General features: G+C 34.7%; 1 protein-coding gene across 1 annotated transcript; it reads right to left on the minus strand.

The window, feature by feature from the left end:
* Positions 1-1,372: 1,372 nt before the first annotated feature.
* On the minus strand, positions 1,373-18,590 carry LOC135201091 (uncharacterized). Its single transcript, XM_064229980.1, has 5 exons — positions 18,520-18,590; positions 9,990-10,074; positions 5,493-5,610; positions 4,922-4,948; positions 1,373-2,684 (listed from the first exon to the last, which is right to left on the minus strand). The coding sequence occupies exons 2-5, from the start codon at positions 10,038-10,040 to the stop codon at positions 2,572-2,574; spliced, it is 309 nt and encodes a 102-aa protein (XP_064086050.1). The 5' UTR covers positions 10,041-10,074; positions 18,520-18,590; the 3' UTR covers positions 1,373-2,571.
* Positions 18,591-22,285: the final 3,695 nt, after the last annotated feature.

The raw sequence follows: 22,285 nt of genomic DNA on the forward strand, positions 1-22,285 counted from the left end.
CTTCTGCCAATGATGATGGCTAATCCTATTCCTCTACATGATAAAAGCTTAGGTAAAGAGGTACAGGTCTTCTAATGACGATAGCTAACTCTGTTCTCTGTCTACCATCTCTGTTACAAGTTATGAAGGAGCAGACAGTAGTTCGAACATATGAACATACATACAAATGACATAGTTTCATACGAACACACAATCAAAATGAGACACGCTACAGATCACGTAGGCCGTTTGAATTATAGGTCGGGGTAGTTGTCTCAAGCAGGGAGCTGGACTAATGTTTTATAAACAATTGAATGACTACAGGTGACGGCATGTTATCTTAGCCTACTTTTATTGTATACGTCATCTTTAGCGTCTCTAGTCTGATCACATTCCTGCAAGCAATCTTTTATATATATGGACTAACATTCCATATTTTTATTATGTAAACACTTACATTTGCACGTATCACCCTATCCGTTCTGATACCATAGTCCCAGAGGATCTTTGCCTGATCGTTTTCTATCACTCCCTCAGGTTGGTGCTCGTACCACTTATTACTGCAAGGTAGCTGATGTTTCTTGCACAGGCTCCAGTGGAGGGCTTTTGCCACTGAATCATGCCTCTTTTTGTACTGGTTCTGTGCAAGTGCCGGACATTCGCTTGCTATGTGGTCTTTGGTTTCATTTTTCGTATTGCACTTCCTACATATGGGAGAGATGTTATTTCCGTCTATCGTTCTTTGAACATATCTGGTTCTTAGGGCCTGATCTTGTGCCGCTGTTATCATTCCTTCAGTTTCCTTCTTTAACTCTCCCCTCTGTAGCCAATGCCATGTGTCATCGCTGGCTAGTTCTTTAGTCTGTCTCATGTATTGTTCGTGCATTGGTTTGTTGTGCCAGTCCTCTGTATATTTGTGGGTCTTCGTCTACTTTTATTAGTCCTTCTTCCCATGCACTCTTTAGCCACTCGTCTTCACTGGTTTTCAGATATTGCCCCAGTGCTCTGTTCTCGATGTTGACGCAGTCCTCTATACTTAGTAGTCCTCTCCCTCCTTCCTTTCGTGTTATGTATTATTATTATTATTATTATTATGAACAATCCCACAACAGTGGCCACTGTCGTGAAATTCAAGTTTCCAAAGGATGTAGGCGTCCATTAGAAGGAATTAACAGAGGTAATGGGAAACACAGAATGAAGAAGAGAAAATCACTTATCAAAAAGTAAAAAAAATAAATGGAGAGATAAATAGAAAAAATCAAATAAATTATTATTAAGATACAAAGAGGACTGGTTTATGGTAGTTTTGCATTTCGTCTTCGCTTGATCTTCCCAAAAAGTTCCAATTGCACGACATCCTCAGGGATTGCAAAAGGTAGATTCAATTGTCATGCAGGCTTTTAATTTTGTATTTCCTTTATGGGATTCCCTTTACAGAACAGTGGATAGGGAATGTTACAGAATATTTACAGAATAAATATAATAACAATGGCGTCTTCATACAGGGATTAAAGATGGCTCCAAGATAGTTATTCCTTGTGAAGAGAAAAATTAAACATTGATTTAGTTAACTGAAAATAGTTTTGAACCAGTTATTCCAAATGAGCTACGAGATAATACTCTGACGTGATCACAGGATATTTGCAACTGTAGCCTCGACAGGAATATTATATCTGATGCTGAATCGCTACGAAACCTTTGCTACTTGAAGCTTCGACTGAAATATAATACCTGATGTTTGAATAAATATAGAGAATTGTTGCTTGAAGCCTTGACTGAAATATATCCGAAGAGAGAAGATACACAAAAACTGCTATTGAAGCCTTGACTTGAATATTTCTGAAGAGGATGGATGCAAAATAATTGTTAATGAAGCCTTGACTGAAGTATGATATCTGATGTAAACTGATACAAAATAATTGTTACTGAAGCCTTGACTGAAGATGATATATGATTCAGAGCAGACACAAAATAATTGTTACTGAAGCCTTGACTGAAATATAACGTCTGATTCTGAATAGGTACAAAAATAATTGCTACTGAAGCCTTGACTGAAATATATGTGATTGAAACCAGTTACAAAATGATTTTCACTGAAGCCTTGACTGTAATATATGTGATGCGGAATAGATGCAAAACTGAAGCCTCGACTGAAATATATGTGATTGAAAGCAGTTACAAAATAATTGTTACTGAAGCCCCGACTGGAATATAACTGATGCTGAATACATAAAAAAATGATACTTGAAACCTCGAATGAAATATAACATCTGACGCTGAATAAATATAGAAACTTGTTACTGAACCCTTGACTGAAATATGTCTGAAGAGAACAGATACAAAACCCGAAGCCTTGACTGAAATATATGTAATATCTGATTCAGAATAGGTACAAAACAATGGTCACTGAAGCCTGGACTGAAATATATCTGAAGCAGAGCAGATAGAAAGCAATTGTCACTGAAGCCTTCAGCATCAAACTACAGAAAATATAGACAAACCAGCAAAAGAACAGCTGGCACAGGAGTATATAGAGTATAGTTGTCAGAATGCAGATGTTGCAGGACGGGTTACAGGAGAAATAAAAGTCGATTATCTGAAACAGCCGAAGGATTCTTCCTTCATGAAGTATGTTCCAGCCCCGGCGAAGAGAGCGATCACCATGATCAGGATGACGATGGAAGCAATGATGCCACCATTGATTTCTGCAACAGAAGACATTGAAATGGGAAATGAGAATTTCGTGTCTTTATATTTAAAAGGGAAAAAATTATATTCCAGTGACCACCATTGATTTCTGAAGACATTAAAATGGGAAATGAGAATTTCGTGTCTTTATATATAAAAGGGAAAATGATATTCCCAGTGACCACCATTGACTTCTGCAACAGAAGACATTGAAATGAGAAATGAGAATTTCGTGCCTTTATATATATAAAAGGGAAAATGATATTCCCAGAGATCACCATTGACTTCTGAAGACATTAAAATGGGAAATGAGATTTTCGTGTCTTTATATTTATAAGGGAAAAATGATATTCCAGTGACCACCATTGACTTTTGCAGCAGAAGACATTGAAATGGGTAGAGAGACTTTCGTGTCTTTATATATAGACATTAAAATGGGAAATGAGAATTTCCTGTTTTATATATATAAGGGAAAAACAATATTCCAGTGACAAATTTGAGTAAGAATATTACTACTTTTAGTGCTTATGTATAGATCTATAGATGGAAAGTGTAATTTTGTTATAATTAAGAGAATATTGTGGAAATAAAACAAATTAGGGAACATATGGTTATGGCAGCGCTGGATGGAACATTTTTATGTATAAATTATACAAACAAGGAAAAGTATTTTAACGAAACTATGAAGATGAATGACGCGAAATTGGTTATTGACATTAAAATAGATATTATTACAACGATGTGAAACTAGAATACATTAACTTACTGGTACAGATAAGGAAAAAAATTAGATTAATAACATAAGTAAAGGGGAAACATTACCATAATTAGGTATCGTCTCATTGACTCGAGGGGAATAATACTTGAAAAACTGGACATTTCAAATAATTTCTAAACAGTACGAAAAATGAAGAAAAAATGAAGAAAATATTGTGAGAATAAGAGAACGGGAAGAATATTACCACGATAAAGGAAAATAATGTTCATAATATCCTTAAATGGACAAGAAATATTAGAAGACATTTAAGTTTGAAATTGGGAATCCTGATAAAATAAAGACGTAAATAAGATATTACCACAGTAATATAAACAAGTAAACAAATCAACTTTTCTGTATAGCATATAATCGAGGCCTCCGAAAATAGATCTCTATCTTTCGGTGGTCTCGGTATAATGCTGTATGAGCCGCGGCCCATGAAACTTTGAACCACGGCCCGGTGGTTGCCTGGCATGTATCTTTGCCAGACACGCGATTATGGCTGACTTTAACCTTAAATAAAATGAAAACTACTGAGGCTAGAGGGCTGCAATTTGGTACGTTTGTTGATTGGAGGGTGGATGATCAACATACCAATTTGTAGCCCTCTAGCCTCAGTGGACAGAAAAATGTGTTGACAGAAAAAAGTGCGGACAGAAAAATTATGTACAGAAAAATTATGTACAGAAAAATTGTGTACAGAGAAATGTACTGACAAAAAAAAGTGTGGACAGAAAAAAGTGCTGACGGTAAAAGTGTGGACAGAATACAGCGCGGACAGAAAAAGTGCAGACAAAAAAAGTGCGGACAGAAAAAGTGTAGACAGAATAAAGTGTGGACAGAAAAAAGTGCGGACAATATAAAGTGCGGACGAAAAAACTGCAGAAGGAAAAAGTGTAGACAGAAAAAAGTGCGGAAAGAAAAACTGCGGAAGGAAAAAGTGAGGGCAGAATAAAGTGCGGACCGAAAAAAGTGCAGAAGGAAAAAGTGCGGACAGAAAAGTGCGGACGGAAAAAGTGAGGGCAGTATAAAGTGCGGACAGAAAAAGGGGCGTACAGTAAAAGTGCGGACACAAAAAAGTGTGAACAGAAAAATGCAGTCAAAAATTGTGGACAGAATAAAGTGCGGACAGAATGATATGAATGTGTGAGAATTATTGCATTCATTTTTCTAAATTAGGAAAACAAATATCACAAGAACGGAAGAATTTAGGAAATGAAAAAATTTATATTATAAAAAAAAATATTTCAGAATATGAAGAAGGAAAATCGATAAGGATATGATCATAATTATATGAAGAGGGAGATCATATCATATTATCATAAAAAATGAAAAGTTCATAAGGCTGAATAATTATAATTGATAAGAAAATCAGTTATGATAAGTATAAAGATAAATAATAAATCAGTATAAATAAACAAATAATTAATGTACAGCTCCTGATAATGTTTTTCAGAAGTACTTTTGCTTGTATATGATAGAAAGATTAAGTCATACCTGCTGGTGGTTCGGGAGTGGTGATTCCTGAAATATATAAAAAAGGAATTGCAATAAAGAACATATATTGTTATAAAAGAAATCTCGCACTCTTCACAGGGCAAGGAATAGACTATGTATGAACTTTATAAACGAAATAAAACACTTGTTTCAAAAAATCTCTGGAGGAGAAAGTCGAAAGTATTCAGGAAAAATTACTGTTTATATTTTTGAAACCATATCAATGATTTATCATTCTGAATCGAAAGAAACTTCTAGCCCAGTGATTCTCAACAATGGAGGATTTCAGTGTTTGGGGGTGGGGTGGCGGTACAGTAACCACAGATTGGCAGGCCCAAACCGGTTCTGGAACCACACAAACCTCAGTGTGCATCGGTCCGCTCAAACTGAGAGGCCATCCTGGGCTTTCTCTCCCGCTAGCTGGTGTGTCTGTGTTAGTATTTTTTGCAGCATATTTGAAATGCACCTTTTGAGGCAGACAATTTTTGAAAGGGGGCGTTGGGTTTGAGTGGGGGTAATGCCATTCTGACATATGGTTGAAAACCACTAGGTCAACTTTTTTTGAACTTACCATCATCCGTGCTGTTACTAGAATCTGTAGTCGTGAAGGTACTCTGTGTACTAACGTCCACTTCGTAGTCATTGTGAGCTCTCTTCACACTCTCAACTGCTCCTCGCAGCGGAGGAACCTGGGAACAAATTGAAAGAAAAATTTAAAAAGCCGCTTTCGCTGCGTAATGACCTACAAAACGCCACGAAGAAATTTATCAACTTGATCGTGAGGAAATATGGAAGGTCTTTTGTTTGTCACTTTTTCATAAGTTGTATTTTAACAGAGATCTTCATCCCCGATCCCATTTTCCTAGTGACCAGATTCCCTGATTAGCAGAAGCACCAATATGGAATAAAAATTCTGCCTCGCTGTCGAACTTCCAGAGGTCCTTTATTCCTCACACCGTTGGAGGACTCTCTGGAGTTCCAGTCTCCCTACTGAGGATGTCATGTAATTGGAACTTCTTCAGAAGTTCAAGGGAAGGTGCGATGCAGCAGTATACCCTAATACTGTTCAACTTTTATTCTGATATTCTACTTACATTTGTGTATTATTAATTTGTTAATTAGATTTTTTTTCTAATAACCGATCTCATATCTCTGTATTTCCCATTTATAACTTCTGTTACTTACTGCGAAGGAACACCTTAATATTCTTTGGGAGCTTGAATTTCAAGCCAGTGGCCCCTTTGGTGGGCTTGTTCCATATGAATAGAGGTTTTCATCTTCCGAATAATGATAATAATAATAGTAATGATAACAGAAGATATATTGTACAGGACAATTAAAAAGCTTTTATGGGAGGTGCGTGTAGTGTATATCGGTAAGAGAGTGACTGGTTTGTTGTAAAAATATTCTGAGACTGTGGTATGTTGTTTCTAAGGCTGTTCAAAATCCTTTTCTTGCTTTAGTGAGCGTAATGTCTGTCCGTCCGTCTGTCATTCAATCACGGCCAAACGGTTGGTCTGGTGGGAATGAAACTTGACAGGGTTATAGTGGGGACCCCTATGATGGTTTACAATGGGGTTTCATCCTAGCTTACCCTCCCGCCTTCGAAAGGGGTGGGGGTGAGAAGGGATTCCCTGAAACGGAGCTGGTTCCGCCGTGAAACGAGGCTGGTTATGCCAGTAGACTTAGTTACTTTACGAATTTTCATACATAATTTCTGTATACATATATTTGCTAGTGGATATAATGCAGTGAGAAGTAAAAAAAAAAAAGTGCTAGCTGTATGTGCAAAATGAGAGAGGAATGGAAAGGGGATTTTTTATGTTTATAGACTTGGGATATTGAAGAGACACTACAGAAACACTTAAAAAGAGTTCCTTGCTAGACAAGTTGGTTACGTTCTTGCCAACCGATCTCATAGCCAGAGTTTGCTCCCAGCTGCAGCCAGCGCAGAATCAGAGGAATGTATTTCTGGTGATTAGAAATTCACTTCTCGATATAATGTGGTTCGGATCCTACAATGAGCTGTAGGTCCCGTTGCTAAGTAACCAACTGGTTCCTGGCCAGGTAAATAAAAATCGACTCCTTCGGGCCATCCCATGGAAAGCTGTTAATCAGCTCAGTGGTCTGGTTAAACTAAGAACTAGAAGAGCTGGATTGATGGTGACATAGTATGTATTGATTTTGAAGGAATGTAAGTGGTTGAATTAGTTCAGTTTCTTTGGTACAGCTGTAACAGATGATTTTATAATGACAGGAGAGTAATGTCACAGGAAAGTTGAAACAAGAAAGGAAGTAAGATATGGTTAACAGATGGTGAAGAGACTTGAAGTTGGGAAAACATAGAGAGATTGTTGGGCTAACTCGCCTTTATGGAAGTGAAGTGTGGAACCTGAATGAGAATGGTAGTTGTAAGAAGAACTGGCAAAACGGGAATTGTGGGATACACAGAAAAGGTTAGCATAGGTGAAAGGAAGGGTCAGGGTGTCTTAAAATGGTTTGTTGAGTAGATTAAAATAGGTTGGTGGAAAGAGGGCATTGTTCAGAATTGATACCCAGAATAGTGATTAATTTGTGGCGTGTTAAACAAGCTAATGATGAGCCTTTTGTGTGTTTGTATATATATATATATATATATATATATATATATATATATATTTATATATGTGTGTGTGTGTGTGTATATACACTATGTATATATTTATGTATGTTGGGATTACACATAGCGCCGGAGTCGATAATGATGAAATTCTCAAACAAATAGGTTATTTTGATGTTCCTTCAGCCAAGGTAGGTAAGGAATTTTGGATAGTTAATGGAGGTTGTCTCGCTTATCTAATGCTGCCTGGAATTTTCTATCCAATTCTTAATTTTTCCATATTCATGCATATTCATACTGGTTCGTTAATTTGTTTATGATAATAATAATAATAATAATAATGCTAAAATATTGATAATTTTGTGAGAAAGTTGTGTAATAAAAACCCACAATTATATAATTTTATTCCCAAGTAAAATATAAATACATCCGTTATGTAGTAATGCAATTCATTATATAACTGGATTTTTTATTACACAATAATAATGATAATATTATCTTACTATAATGGGCGTTATGTCTGTCCATCTGTCTGTCATTCAATCATGGCCAAACAGCTGGTCTGCTGGGCATAAAACTTGGTTTATATTGGGGTTTCAAGCAACTAAAGGCACCAAAGGCGCCAGAGGGGGCCGGGTGTCCTCCCCGAAACAGGGCTGGTTCAGCCCGTAAACTTAATGACATTACGAATTTATCATACCTACTTTCCGGTATACATAGCAAATAATAAGACATTTGATTATCAGTATACGTACTAAATATGACTTACTATTGAATACTGTTGGAGTAAGATATCAGTGGCATCAAAGGGGGTCAGGGTTGGGCAGGGTGTGACAGAGAGAGACTGAGAGGGAGAGGAAGTGAGAGAGGGAGAGTAGAGGGGGTGTTAGGGAGAAGAAAGAGAGAAGGTTGGAGAGAGAGAGAGAATTTATCGGTTGCCATTCAGAGTCACCCCAGGCAGCGCTGGGTAGGTCAGCTATAATAATAATACTATAATAGGCGTTATGTCCGTCTGTATGTCTGTCATTCAATCATGGCTAAACGGCTTGATGGATTTAAACTGAAAAAAAAAACTATTGAATAGGGCTTTGATCAAGGGTGGTTTATAGCCTTATATATACTAGCTGACCTACCCGGCACTACCCAGGAAAATTGTGAATGACGGGCTAGGGGGAGTTTCTGAAGTATACTACAGCAGTGAGTTAGCAGTACATTCATGTATACTGAATCCATTGCGAATTTGTGCAGTTTGATGAAGACAGATCCTTGCACGATTCTCCTCTGCTTCACTGTGCAGTTTATTTCACACGATCCATAAAAGGTCTGACTGTTGTTGAAAGGGGGACAGGCTTATGTTCAGCAGAGATGATTTTTCTCTTCTAATACAGAAATGTAATTGCCCCTTCCCCTTCCCTCCCCCTCCATCTTCCCATCACCCTCCTATCCCTCTCCTGCTCTCAGTTCCACCTAACCATCCCTCTGCCCTTCTTTTTCCACCCCCTACCCCTTTCCCTCTTAACCTTCCTTTCTCCTTTCTCCCTCCCCTTCCCCACCCTCTTCCATCCACTTCCCCTTCCCTCTTCCTGCCCCCTACCCATAGCCTCTCATTCACAGTTTTCCCGAGCAGTGCTGGGTAGGTCAGCTAGTTAATATTAGTTTGGCAGCCAGAAAACCAGAAACATAAACAACAGTCATAACAGTAGCATTCATCTTTTTTGTTACTTTGATAATAAAAACAGCAAAGAAAATAAGAAAAATTATCATAGCACCACGAGTCTTTAAAGTGGAGAAACCAATCCGCAGTTATGTCACTACAAATATATTTAGAAATAAAGCTCAATATATTTATATCTAGATCTAATCAAAAGGATCCCATAAAAACACCAAATTGGAGAAGGTTAATGCTGTATTACGGAGAACAACTGTCTCCCTTGTCAGGCAGAGAAGGAATGAGATAAGAGTTACGGAAAAGCAGTATTTATACCAAGCGATACAGAGGTCAGACGTTACGTCACTCCAGTTGACAATTTCGCCTTATCACTGGTTAGAGGAAGATTTTATCTATTACATCTGAGTCCCAAGCTCCTTTTGAGAGGTTCGTCTTGTTTCTTTGTTTAATCAAAGCTGATTCTACCATCTGGCTTATGAACGGACAATTGCTGCTATAAACTATGAGTGACAAATTCCAGTTCATTCCATGATTATGGTTATTTACGTGGATAAAAATCATGCTGAGGTCTGTTCGCCGTACTTAGCTGAATTTTTATGCTTTAGTAATCTCTGGGGAGAGTGATTTACCTGTAAAACCTATGTACGATCGGTCACAATCGAGGCGAAGGATTTTGTATACTCTTGTGTCTTTTGGGATAGATATATTTGTACACATGCATGATTGCAGATATTTTCCTCCAATGCAAACATTGATTATAAAGATTTAGCAACAGGAAAAACAACAGTTCACACACTCACCATAGAGGCAGCACTTGCCAGAATTAGCAGAGCGAAGACAAACAGCTTCATTTTGGCCGAAGGAGTTGACAGGTGTTTCTGACACCTGTGAAAAGGGGGGAAGGGAATTAGGCAAAGATTTTTTTTTCTTTTTTAGTTTAATCAACGCCTAAGTAAAACCGTTGATAGAATGGCAGGGATAGTGTGAGATACATATACATACTACATATATGCAACGTTATTTTTCTAGAAATGCAAGATAAGGTACTTGCATTCATGTACGTTATGTATATATATATATATTTATGTAGCATATATATATATATATATATATATATATATATATATATATATATATATATTACATATATTTTTATATATGTATATATATATATATATATTATATATATATATATATATATATATATATATATATATATATATATATATATATATATACTATATATTACATAAATATATATATATATATATATATATCTATATATATATATATATATATATATATATATATATATATATATATATATATATATATATATATATATATATATATATGTGTGTGTTGTGTGTGTGTGTGTGTGTGTGTGTGTGTGTGTGTGTGTGTGTGTGTGTGTGTGTAGTACTGGTAATTTTCTTAGGCACGAAGATATGGTAATTGAGTTGTATTCCATATTGGAAAATGAAAATAGTTTATCTCAGAAAATGCCCAACAGTTTCGTCCTCCGATGGACCTTTTCTTGGAGCGTTTATAAGGAAAGAGATAAATTTTTACAATGTATGTAGCCAAGAAAGGCAGTCTTTATCTCTTTCCTTAATAAACGATCCAAGAAGAGGTCCATTGGAGGACGAAACTGTTGGGCATCTTCTGAGATAAACTATTTTCATTTTTCCTATGTGGAATACAAGCTGATATATATATATATATATATATATATATATATATATATATATATATATATATATATATATATATATATATATATGCTTAAAAACTCACAGTAGATGCATGTGACTTCATTAAATAAGCAAATACCACAGGAAAATGATAGTCAGAAATCAAAGCGCTTTCGTCTTTACTAAGACATTGTCAAGGAACGAATAAAATACAATTGGAGAGAAAGGTCTCAGGTACACAACAAGATCAAGAATACCAGATGGTCAATTGTCAAAAGGGTAAAAATTAAAGAGATAATCCAGGATTATCAGATATTACACGGTCAATGTAAGCAACAAAATTAATATATTCAGTTTTTCATGTTTTGGACTGTACGGATACTTTGTAGCTACGGTTAGGGTTAAATCTATGTTTAGGTTTGTGACCGTGTGATATCCGATAATCCTTGGATTATCTCTTTAATTTTTACCCTTTTGACAATTGACCATCTGGTATTCTTGATCTTGTTGTGTACCTGAGACCTTTCTCTCCAATTGTATTTCATTCGTTCCTTGACAATGTCTTAGTAAAGACGAAAGCGCTTGGATTTCTGACTATCATTTTCCTGTTGTATTCGCTATGTATATATTATATATATATATATATATATATATATATATATATATATATATATATATATATGTGTGTGTGTGTGTGTGTGAATAACTTGATCACGAAGTATATAAAACGTGATGCTATGTATAGATAAAGGTTTTTTTTGCCACGAAGGAAAAAATGAAAAAGCGAGTTAGCCGAGTACTTTCGGTCCTATTCGGACCCTTTACTGAGGCATACTGATTTTACAAAGAACACCATAGTCAAAAGAAGGCTTAATATACAAACTGACACTACCAGATTAGCCATAAGGGCGATTTTCCAACTCCAACTACAGAGAGGAGGAGGAGTCATAGGCTAGCCACACCTTGAAGGATACCCGCAGTAAACAAGTGATTCTTCCAGAAAAACAGTATATTTTGAAAACAACATGGGAGCATATACAATTTAATATCATGAATTTTTACACAAATTTTCCCAACAAAAATTATTATTATTGAAAAGACGAAAGAAAATATAAATATATATATATCGAGCAAGAGAAAGAGGGAGAGAGAATATCGAACCAGAGAGAGAGAGAGAGAGAGAGAGAGAGAGAGATTAATAACTATATACATGTGGGACTAATTTATTAGTTGTTCATTTATTTTGAGGTCCTTCATAAACATCTTACAAATATATGGGTCCAAATGGTACATTCCCAGACTAAGATTTAGGTTGTTTTTATTAGTGATTTGTATAATTGCCGATTCCAGTAAATTTCTTGAAACATAATCATTAGATCTGGCAATTACCGAGGTATCACCCCAATTAATACAATGAGATTTTTCACTCAGATGGATAAACAGTGTATTTGAAGTCTGGCCATGGGTAACCCTTTATCACCCCTCCTTTCAAACTTATATATGGAATTTTTTGAGAGACAACACCTCCCGAATATCACACTTATCCCCTTAAAATGGTACCGATATGTCGATGATATCTTAGTAGTCTTACCTGGTGGTATCGATGTAAATGATTTACTGTCTAAATTGAATAATTTAATGCCATCCATAAAATTCACTGTTGAAATTGAAAATGACAATGTCATCCCTTTCCTAGATGTATTAATATATAGAGAATCTTTCCAATGCAAATTCAGTATTTATAGAAAACCCACAAATAATTTAAAATATGTACATTTTTATTCTGGCCACCATCTTCATATTAAAATTTCAATTTTTTCTTCTATGTTCCTATGCGCTTTGCGTATCACGAGTCCACAATACCTGGACCAAGAAATAGAATACATAAAAAAGATAGGAAACGATCTCTGCTACCCACCTCATTTAATTGATTTATGTTCATGAAAAAGCTCATAAAAAGTTTTATAATGTTGCTATTAATGAAAAAGAAATGCCTAAAAATGTACTTAGCTTACCTTATTTTCGTGGATTTGAAACCATAAAATCAATATTTAAATCGTTTAATGTTAATGTAGTGTTCTCTTATAACAATACCATTAAAGATATGCTAATTAAGAATAGTCCCGTAACAAATAACATCATTTACAAAATTCCTTGTAAGGATTGCCCATCGTTTTACGTTGGTCAGTCTAGTAAAAATTTATGTGTTCGGATTAAGCAGCATATGTATTCAGTTAGAACAGCCAAGACTTCAAATGCACTGTTTATCCATCTGAGTGAAAAATCTCATTGTATTAATTGGGGTGATACCTCGGTAATTACTAGATCTAATGATTATGTTTCAAGAAATTTACTGGAATCGGCAATTATACAAATCACTAATAAAAACAACCTAAATCTTAGTCTGGGAATGTACCATTTGGACCCATATATTTGTAAGATGTTTATGAAGGACCTCAAAATAAATGAACAACTAATAAATTAGTCCCACATGTATATAGTTATTAATTCTCTCTCTCTCTCTCTCTCTCTCTCTCTCTCTCTCTCTCTCTCGTTCTCTCTCTTTCTCTCTCTCACTCTCTCTCTCTCTCTGGTTCGATATTCTCTCTCCCTCTTTCTCTTGCTCGATATGTATATATTTATATTTTCTTTCGTCTTTTCAATAATAATAATTTTTGTTGGGAAAATTTGTGTAAAAATTCATGATATTAAATTGTATATGCTCCCGTGTTGTTTTCAAAATGTACTGTTTTTCTGGAAGAATCACTTGTTTACTGCGGGTATCCTTCAAGGTGTGGCTAGCCTATGACTCCTCCTCCTCTCTGTAGAGTGAAAATCGCCCTTATGGCTAATCTGGTAGTGTCAGTTTGTATATTAAGCCTTCTTTTGACTATGGTGTTCTTTGTAAAATCAGTATGCCTCAGTAAAGAGTCCGAATAGGACCGAAAGTAATCGGCTAACTCGCTTTTTCATTTTTTCCTTCGTTGCAAAAAAACTTTATTTATATATGTGTGTGTGTTTAGAATATTGACGCCTCACTTAACTTTTCGTTTTTTTCATATAGCGATATTTTGTTCAGTAAATGTTCATGGATTTTTGCCCCGTTCGATTAGATTATTATACTAATAATAACGATAATAATAATTATCTATTCCATTGATTATCTCCTATGCATTACGAAGATAACTTATCAGATAGAACCTGATCTGATCTTTGTAAACAATTCACACAGTTTGATGTACTTACTTTCCAGTAGTTTCTTGGCCTATATCTTTGCCAAACGCACAATTATGGCTAACTTTACCCTTAAATAAAATAAAAACTACTGAGGCTAGAGGGCTGCAATTTAGTACGTTTGATGATTGGAGGTTGGATTATCAAAATAACAACTTGCAGCCCTTTGGCCTCAGTAGTTTTTAAGATCTGAGGGCGGCCAGACAAAAAGTGCGGACGGACAGAACACTAAAAATTCAATAATGAGATATTATTGATTTCTTACGCCGTATAATTCTATCGGTAATTAAACGACTTGAAAAGGATTTTTAAATATAAGTTGAATTATCTTTTAGTCATACAACTATCCTAGTTTAGGTAAACCATTTAAAGTAATTTATGTTCGGTTTTATCTACGTGCTGCAGTTGGTCAGACAAGTGGTAACTGGCAACTAAAGCGTTAAGAGATGCCAGTTACCCCCAATGTTTTAATATTAACGATATTATTTTAATTTATTAAAATTTTTTTTATTTCCAGAGACTTGGGAGGAAAGGGAATATTTTGTGTATATATATATATATTATATATATATATATAATATATATATATATATATATATATATATATATAATATATACATACATATATCATATATATATAATATGTGTGTGTATATATATATATATATATATATATATATATATATATATATATATATGTATACATACATACATATATCATCATATATATATATATATATATATATATATATACATACATATCATCATATGATATATATATATATATATATATCATACTATTTGATATATATGTATATATATACTATACATACGTACATATATCATATATTTATATATGTGTATATATAGTATATATATAGTATATATACATATACATATATATATATATATATATATATATCTATATATATATATATATAGTAACTATATATATATATATATATATAGTATATATACTATATATATATATATATATATATATATATATATATATATATATATATATATATATATAGTATATATATACTATATATAGTATATATATGCTATATATATATATATATATAGTATATATAGATATCATATATATATCTATATATATAGTATATATATAGTATATATATACTATATATATATATAATATATATATATTATGTATATATATCATACTATATATATATATATATATAGTATATATATATATATAATATATATATAGTATATATATATATATATATATATATATATATATATATATAGATATGTATATATATATATATATATATATATATATATATATATATACATGTATCACATAACGTATCTACAATCATATTATATATATATATATATATATATGTATATATGTATATATATATGTATACATACGTACATATATATATATTATATATATGTGTATATTATAGGTATATATATAGAGATATTACATATATAGATAGAGATAGATATATAGAGTAGAATAGTAGACTAAATATAAGATATTAGTATAGATACAGATATGATATATAGAATATATTATAAGAGATTATTAGTATATATATTACTATATATACTAATAATAGTATATATACATATATATATATATATATATATAGATATATCTATATATATACAGACATATATTGTATATATATATATAGCATATATACATATACATATTTATATATATATATATATAATATATATACTTAATTATTATATATATATATACATATATATATATATATATATATATATATCTATATATATATATATATTATTATTTATATATATATACAAGGCAGTCCCCGGGTTACAACGGGGGTTCCGTTCTTGAGACGCGTCGTAAGCCGAAAATCGTCGTAAGCCGGAACATCATAAAAAATCCTAAGAAAACCTTACTGTTAATGCTTTTGGTGCATTCTTATTGCATTTTTCATCAAAAAAAACTTCAAATATTGATTATATTGCATTTTTGGTGTCATATTTCATCTGCCAGATGAGTGTTGTAGGCGTCGTAACCCTGGAAATAATGTCTGATGAATATAATTGAGAAGCGCCTTAACCTCAGAACGTCGTAACCCGAACCCGTCGTAACCCGGGGACTGCCTGTATACATAAATAATATATGTATACGTATGTATGTCTATGTCTGTATATGCTACACCTTTTCAAACCTCTCTACTCTCAATTTCCGTTTCAGCGCTGAATGACTTCATCATATGTAAATAGGTCCCAGCGCTTGGCCTTTGACTTAACTAAAGTCTGTATATTCCTTTAGTTTCTTACTTTGTTGAGTTTGGAATGTCCACATTCCAAGGTGGGAATCTCAAAAACAATCTTGGAATATGTACAAAAAAAGCTTAGTTCGTAAATGAATTGAATTCATGTTTGGGATCTCTCACTTTCTTTCTAAGATGTCAATATTTCCCCTCTTTCATTTTATGAGGAAATTATTTTTCAATCGAAAATTTCAAAGGTCTTGCTGGTCTAACGACACGGAAATTTAAACGTTTGGCAATTTTGATTTATGATGTATATCTAGTTCCGGTGTTTGATTTATATCTAGTGTACGTGAAACTTTGTTTAGGTGAAACAAAAAAAAGATTTTGTGTCATGTAATATATGTGTGTATATATAATATATGTATTGTGTATGTGTATATGTATATATATATATATATATATATATATATATATATATATTACATAAATATCTGGTTTATGTATGTATGTATGTACATGTATATGTATACATATTTGAAAACCTATAAAAAGCGAGAGCTCTCGAGAACCTATTCTCATACACACACACACACGCACGCACATACACACACACGCAACCACACATTATATATATATATATATATATATATATATATATATATATATATATATATATATATATATATTTTACGCACACACTTACCCTAATGTGGACTTCTTTCCAAATAATAATAATAATAAGAATAATAATAATTGAGTTTTAAAATGTAATTAAGTCCAAAACCTGCCCTCCCCCGAACTTAAGTCACGGGATCCACGTAATCTCAAATCACATGACGCCTTATCGGCATTGGACTAAAGTCATTCTCTCTCTGCACTGAGAGAATTATTTAAAATCATCAATAGTACACTGCGGTGAGATCTCTCGTCTCGAAAAAAATGATCAAGACAAACAGAAATTGCTTTAGTAGTGGACACAATGAAAATGAAATAGAATATCAGTTACATAACTTCTGTGAAAACAAATTACGTAGCTCGTCATGTTAGATTAGATCATGAGATGATCTTCAGTTGGATTTCTATAACGATCAAAATTAGCTGAACTCTTTTGGTCGTTTTACGAGTTACTATTTAGGAAAATATTGATGTACGTATTAACTGATGATTTCAAGATGAATTTCCTGATTTTGGCTTTGAAGATATAATCGAAAGATCTCTCTCTCTCTCTCTCTCTCTCTCTCTCTCTCTCTCTCTCTCTCTCTCTCTCTCTCTCTGTTTATTTAGATGGCTATTACTTCTGTCAGTCGTGTATGCTATTTTTGTGGTAATATGAAAGATAATAGGTCTTATCTAACAGTATTGATCTCAAGAATATAATTTATTTAAAGATTACAATAATTCAGTGGTTAATCCGAGGAATTCTGCCATTTGTGTAAAATATTAAAATTGGGTTTGTTTTTACAACTTTATTATTTAGGGTTTTCTATTAATTTCTGAGATATTAGGATTTGCCCTTCAAATATAAGTACTCTCCCTTTTATAAAGCGTATTTAACTTACATTTCTACTGTACGGTATCTACATACCAGCATTCTTCTGATAATAATCCACATCTTTCAGAAATCAAGAGAAAATTTTTGGCTTTATGAACCTTTCACTATAATTAATCAAAAATCATTTACACTCATTAAAACTTATTCACAAATCATTTGCACTCAATACAACTTGACGAAGTATTTGAACATCCCCATTCTCTCAAAATGGTTTGAGGTCTGATTTTTCACTTTCTGACCTTACCACTGCTTCTAAAGAAAGTCTACTCTTGTTGTACGTTATAGAAGTTATAGTAATGCTTGATTTGGTTTCTTGAAATGTATATTTTGGTCTAGAATCTAGTCTGTCGTAAGTTCAAGTAATGCTTGACTTCGTTCCAGAAAAGCTACCTGTGGCCAAACTTGAACGCAAATCATGGAACTAGATAAAATCTAACTTTTTTGCCCAAAACTATCTCCTGTCAATATCATTCACTTAAAAGGGTGCATATGTGCACATGGCCAAACTTGGACATAAAAACATGAAGCTAGAAAGCTCTAATATTCTTTCGTTATCCATTTACTTCTGAAAACGAAACTGGCATAGAAAATATAATAAACAGACCTTCGAAACAATTGAATGCTGTCCTGAGCTCTTGAGTTACTGAAGAGGAGGCTGAACTAAATACTCAGTCTCTTGTTATCATCAGAGATTACTCTATCATCAGACGACCTCTATGTCATTTGACAGAGTGATAAGATATGCCACAATTGATTAAGTATGTCACTGAAGGGCTTTTTGATCAGAAGGAACTTTATCTGTTGTTATTTAAGTATGCAATGATGATGGAAGTGACGTAGATGACATTTCCTCTTCGGTAGCATGAGAGGAACAAGGGAACTTTCGCTTCCTGTTTGAATCTGGAAGAAACCTTCCAGGGAGTTTTATGGATCCTGGAAATGTAGTTGTCAGAAAATCTGGCTTTGTCTGTCTGTCCGTATTTTTAAAAATTTTTCTGTCCGCCCTCAGATCTTAAAAACAGCTGAGGCTAGAGGGCTGAAAATTGGTATGTTGATCATCCACCCTCGAGTTATCATGCATACCAAATTGCAGCCCTCTAGCCTCAGTAGTTTGTATTTCATTTAAGGCTAACGTTACCCAAGATCGTGAGTCTGAACTCAGGCCACCACAAAGGTGCCAAAAACACAGGCCAACACAAAAGTGCAAGTTATACAGGCCACCACCGGACTGTGGCTGTAAGTTTCAGGGACCGTGGCTGGGAGTTTCATATAGCATTATATGCTGTACCGAAAACTCGATTGCGCCGAAGAAACTTCGGCTTATTCTTCACTTGTTTTATATTGAGTCATATTCTCTTCGTTTCTATATTGGCATTCATTCAGTAAGAATTAATCTTTATGACCTTGTACAGTGAATATAATAATAATAATAATAATAATAATAATAATAATAATAATAATAATAATAATAATAATAGTAAACTGAAAGAGATGGCAGAAAAAAAAGAAAAAAGGCTAAGAAGCAAGAAAACAAGGGAGGAACTCAACGAGAAATACAAAGTACAAGAAATGGGGAATTAAAAACAACACAATAGAAGATGTAAAACAGAGGCTTAGAAGGCCAAAGCACATAAGATCCAACGGTACATGAACAGGAATAAGGGATACCAACAGAACAAACTATTCGGAACCAACCAGAAAAGACTATACAGCCAACTAAGAGGGGAAGACAACCACCCAGAAATTCCCGAAGCCGAACCAAGTAAGAGACTCTGGGAAAACATATGGAGCAATCCGGTATCACACAACAAACATGCAACATGGCTCCAGGAAGTCAAGGAAGAAGAAACAGAGAGAATAAAACAAAGATTCACAGACATCACGACAGACACAGTCAGACACCCAAACTAAGAAAATCCACCAAACTGGAAAGCCCCAGGTCCCGATGAAGTCCATGGATACTGGCTCAAAAACTTCAAGGCCCTACACCCACGAATAGCAGAACAACTCCAGCATTGTATCTCAAATCACCAAGCACCCAAATGGATGACCACAGGAAGAACATCCTTAGTACAAAAAGACAAGAGTAAGGCAAAATATAGCCCAGTAACTACAGGCCTATCACCTGCCTACCAATAATGTGGAAGTTACTAACAGGTATCATCAGTGAAAGGCTATACAACTACCTAGAGGAGACAAACACCATCCCCCACCAACAGAAAGGCTGCAGAAGGAAGTGTAGGGGCACAAAAGACCAGCTCCTGATAGACAAAATGGTAATGAAGAACAGTAGGAGAAGGAAAACCAACCTAAGCATGGCATGGATAGACTATAAGAAAGCCTTCGACATGATACCACACACATGGCTAATAGAATGCCTGAAAATATATGGGGCAGAGGAAAATACCATCAGCTTCCTCAAAATCACAATGCGCAACTGGAATACAATACTTACAAGCCCTGGAATAAGACTAGCAGAGGTTAATATCAGGAGAGGGATCTTCCAGGGCGACTCACTGTCCCCACTACTCTTCGTAGTAGCCATGATTCCCATGACAAAAGTACTACAGAAGATGGATGCCGGGTACCAACTCAAGAAAAGAGGCAACAGAATCAACCATCTGATGTTCATGGACGACATCAAGCTGTATGGTAAGAGCATCAAGGAAATAGATACCCTAATCCAGACTGTAAGGATTGTATCTGGGGACATCAGGATGGAGTTTGGAATAGAAAAAATGCGCCTTAGTCAACATACAAAAAGGCAAAGTAACGAGAACTGAAGGGATAAAGCTACCAGATGGGAGCAACATCAAACACATAGATGAGACAGGATACAAATACCTGGGAATAATGGAAGGAGGAGATATAAAACACCAAGAGATGAAGGACACGATCAGGAAAGAATATATGCGAGACTCAAGGCGATACTCAAGTCAAAACTCAACGCCGGAGATATGATAAAAGCCATAAACACATGGGCAGTGCCAGTAATCAGATACAGCGCAGGAATAGTGGAATGGACGAAGGCAGAACTCCGCAGCATAGATCAGAAACCAGGAAACATATGACATACACAAAGCACTACACCCAAGAGCAAATACGGACAGACTATACATAACACGAAAGGAAGGAGGGAGAGGACTACTAAGTATAGAGGACTGCGTCAACACTCGAAAACAGAGCACTGGGGCAATATCTGAAAACCAGTGAAGACGAGTGGCTAAAGAGTGCATGGGAAAGAAGGACTAATAAAAGCAGACGAAGACCAGAAATATACAGAGACAGGAGAAAGACAGAAAGAACAGAGGACTGGCACAACAAACCAATGCACGGACAATACATGAAGACAGACTAAAGAACTAGCCAGCGGATGACACATGGCAATGGCTACAGAGGGGAGAGCTAAAGAAGGAAACTGAAGGAATGATAACAGCGGCACAAGATCAGGCCCTAAGAACCAGATATGTTCAAAGTACGATAGACGGAAATAACATCTCTCCCATATGTAGGAAGTGCAATACGAAAAGTGAAACCATAAACCACATAGCAAGTGAATGCCCGGCACTTGCAGAAACTAGTACAAAAAAGAGGTATGATTCAGTAGCAAAAGCCCTCCACTGGAGCCTGTGCAAGAAACATCAGCTACCCTTGCAGTAATAAGTGGTACGAGCACCAACCTGAAGGAGTGATAGAAAACGATCAGGCAAAGATCCTCTGGGACTATGGTATCAGAACGGATAGGGTGATACGTTGCAAACAGACCAGACGTGACGTTGATTGACAAGGTCAAGAAGAAAGTATCACTCATTGATGTCGCAATACCATGGGACACCAGAGTTGAAGAGAAAGAGAGGGAAAAATTGGATAAGTATCAAGATCTGAAAATAGAAATAAGAAGGATGGGTATATGCCAGTGGAAATCGTACCCATAATCATAGGAGCACTAGGCACGATCCCAAGATCCCTGAAAAGGAATCTAGAAAAACTAGAGGCTGAAGTAGCTCCAGGACTCATGCAGAAGAGTGTGATCCTAGAAACGGCACACATAGTAAGAAGAGTGATGGACTCCTAAGGAGGCAGGATGCAACCCGGAACCCCACACTATAAATACCACCCAGTCGAATTGGAGGACTGTGATAGAGCAAAAAAAAAAAAAAAGAAAAAAAAACAAAAAATAAAAAAAAAAAAAAAAAAAAAAAATAATATAATAATTATTATTATTATTATTGATAAAGGACTCGGTTCCTTCAAACTAGGGCACTGAGGTCGAGGTCAAGGTACAATGGCTATCCTTCCTCTGGCATTTTAGTCTGACGTGCCCTAGGGTGACCTTGTGCATACTATGTTCTCCGGCTAGGTGGTCTTAG

The sequence above is a fragment of the Macrobrachium nipponense genome, chromosome 27 (genome assembly GCF_015104395.2).
Source record: "Macrobrachium nipponense isolate FS-2020 chromosome 27, ASM1510439v2, whole genome shotgun sequence".
Classification (NCBI taxonomy): domain Eukaryota; kingdom Metazoa; phylum Arthropoda; class Malacostraca; order Decapoda; family Palaemonidae; genus Macrobrachium; species Macrobrachium nipponense.